This window comes from Mandrillus leucophaeus, unplaced genomic scaffold (genome assembly GCF_000951045.1).
Source record: "Mandrillus leucophaeus isolate KB7577 unplaced genomic scaffold, Mleu.le_1.0 Scaffold354, whole genome shotgun sequence".
Classification (NCBI taxonomy): domain Eukaryota; kingdom Metazoa; phylum Chordata; class Mammalia; order Primates; family Cercopithecidae; genus Mandrillus; species Mandrillus leucophaeus.
Window position 1 is genome coordinate 2,236,474 of NW_012103743.1, and position 2,837 is coordinate 2,239,310.

General features: G+C 39.3%; 1 protein-coding gene across 1 annotated transcript in view; it reads left to right on the forward strand.

Annotated features, from left to right (window-relative positions):
* CDK5RAP2 (CDK5 regulatory subunit associated protein 2) overlaps positions 1-2,837 on the forward strand; it is a 172,469-nt gene that overhangs the window by 45,781 nt on the left and 123,851 nt on the right. The window contains exon 10 of the mRNA XM_011989520.1: positions 2,403-2,621. Within this exon, the coding sequence (XP_011844910.1) occupies positions 2,403-2,621 (219 nt within the window). The remainder of the gene's footprint in view (positions 1-2,402; positions 2,622-2,837) is intronic.

Genomic DNA, 2,837 nt, shown 5'->3' on the forward strand with positions numbered 1-2,837 from the left:
CAGTAAATGTTGTTAGCTCACCCTTAAATTAGGTCGTATTTGGACAAAAACAGAGTACTTTGGTCTGTTTTTCAAATTCTTGGTTAATAGTGTTATTATATATAGCTTTTGGTTTGTGGAACCTCTCTATTATTTTTTGATTGGGAATGAAAGATAATGGAGTAGGTAAAGGAAAAGTGGAGCTAGATTTATTTATGTTGTACCCACTGAAATGGCAATTTATGTATCATATGCGATATGAGATATATATCATATAAGATATATGATATGTGAGAGATATATCATATGAGACATCTCATATGAGATATATCACATGATACATATCATATGATACACCTCAAATGACATGTATTGTGATATATCTCATATATGTGATATATGATAGATCTCATATATATCTGATATATGATATATATTATGTATATATATATTTTTTTCAAACGGAGTCTTGCTCTGTCACCCAGACTGGAGTGCAGTGGTGCAATCTTGGCTTACTGCAACCTCTGCCTTCTGGGTTCAAGCAATTCTCCTGTCTCAGGCTCCCGAGTAGCTGGGACTACAGGCGCATGCCACCATGCCTGGATAATTTTTGTATTTTTAGTAGAGATGGGGGTTTCACCATATTAGTCAGCCTGGTCTCGAACTCCTGACTTCAGGTGATCCACCTGCTTCAGCCTCCCAAAGTGCTAGGATTACAGGCGTGAGCCACAGCACCCAGACTGTGTATCATGTTTAATCTTCACAAGAAGAAAATAGAGACTATTCCTCCCAAAGTGTTGGGATTACAGGCAGTGAGCCACTGTGCCTGGCCAAGGATGTGTTTCTTGATATGAGTGTATTCAGTTTGAACATTTGTTCAGCTGTACACGGATGATTTGTGTACCTTTCTGTATATATGCTATATTTAGTGGAATGCTGGTAAACCAGCTTTCAGAAAAAAAAGAAGGAAAAAATAATAATAATAAAAAAGAGGCCATTACTTCCCATTTCACAGATGTGCATATGTTTGATAAGCATATGTATTTTCTTTAACTGTGTATTAATGAAATACCGCATATTCTTGACTTGTTTTGACCATGGACTTTGCTGAAATTGCAGTCTCTCAGGCTGGCCATTGAACTAGCATGCTGACCACTTTTTTCTTTCTCCAAATGAATCTGGGTTTGAGCCACTCTGATGTGGATGAACATTGGAAGTGCTTAGATTTATCTCTGCTTTTTGTCAGCCTAAATAACAGAGAGAATCTCTCGAAGAGAAAATGACACTTATTCAGGAATAGGACATGGCAGTGGGAATACATGTACCATAGCTATGTGCATGTTCAGGGCGGTTAAGGAAGACAAAGATTTTTAAAGAAAAATGACAATTACATGATTGTATTGAGATACTTATCCTTGGCTACAAAGATCAATAACAAGGATGACACCAGTCCTAGGTTGGATAGGCAGTTGCTGGGCAGATGTCCTTGCAGAAATATTTTTTTGTGTAGGATTGCAGTGGCCCTTGTGCAAGGTTGTGGTTTTTACAGAGTCTTTTGTGGTAGTTTTTGTTCTGAGGCATTTATGCCTGAATAATATGTTTTCATATACCCGAATCTATTTGTCAAGGTTGTTTTTTTATTTTTATTTGATTTTTTATTTTTTTAAACACAAATAACTCCATTTTGATTCTGACAACTTTCACATTTTCAAATGAAGGTCTTCATTTTCTATCATTTAAAAATGACTTAAATTGTTTTTTAAACCATTATTAAAGTAACATGCTCACTTACCTTAAAACATTTGAAAACACAGAGTTGTGAAGAAAAAAAATTAACTATAGTCCCACGCAATTAAAGACAGTCACTGTGAAAATTTGTGCTTTTCTTTCTTTCTTTTTTGAGACGGAGTCTCGCTCTGTCACCCAGACTGGAGTGCAGTGGCATGATCTTGGCTCACCACAACTTCTACCTCCCGGGTTCATGCAGTTCTCTGCCTCAGCCTTCACAGGTAGCTGGAACTACAGGCACCCACCATCACGCTCGGCTAATTTTTGTATTTTTAGTAGAGACGAGGTTTCACCATGTTGGCCAGGCTGGTCTTGAACTCTTTACCTCATGATCCACCTGCCCCGGCCTCCCAAAGTGCTGGGATTACAGGCGTGAACCATGGTGCCCGGCTGAAAATTTGTGCTTTTTTTCCTGGTCCTTTAAGAAAATACTTCTTTCATACAGCAGTAGACTTTTCTTCCTTAACATCCACATCATAAGAAATATTATCTTGTTGCTTTGGTTTCTGAATGTTGTCTGTGTTAATCTTTTTCTTTTCTTTTTTTCCCCTAAGGCGAAAAAGAGCCCAGGTTTCTTGGTTTGTTTCATGAGGTATGAAAATTAGCTCATCTTTCCTCTCTGCCTTCTCTTCTAGGGGTCTGAAGACTATGAGGCTGCTCTATCAGGAAAGGAAGCCCTTTTGGCTGAGCTGCGCTCACAAAACCTCACCAAGAGTGCAGAGAACCACAGACTGCGTAGAAGCATTAAGAAGATCACCCAGGAGCTGAGTGACTTGCAGCAGGAGAGGGAGAGACTGGAGAAGGACCTGGAGGAAGCCCATCGAGAGAAGAGCAGAGGAGATTGCACCATCCGTGTGAGTACCGCCTTGCCCTTCTCACACAGTGGACAGTGCTTTGTGGGGCCATGTGGCTGTGTCTGGTTGTAGGGTGGTGTTCAGTACAGAAGACTAAAGAAAATACTTTACTTATTATCTCACTACCTAGAAATGACCAGCTTCATTTGATCTATTTGGTATTTCAGTCCTTTTATTCTCTTTCTCTCTCTCTCTCTCTCTCTCTCTCTCTCTCTC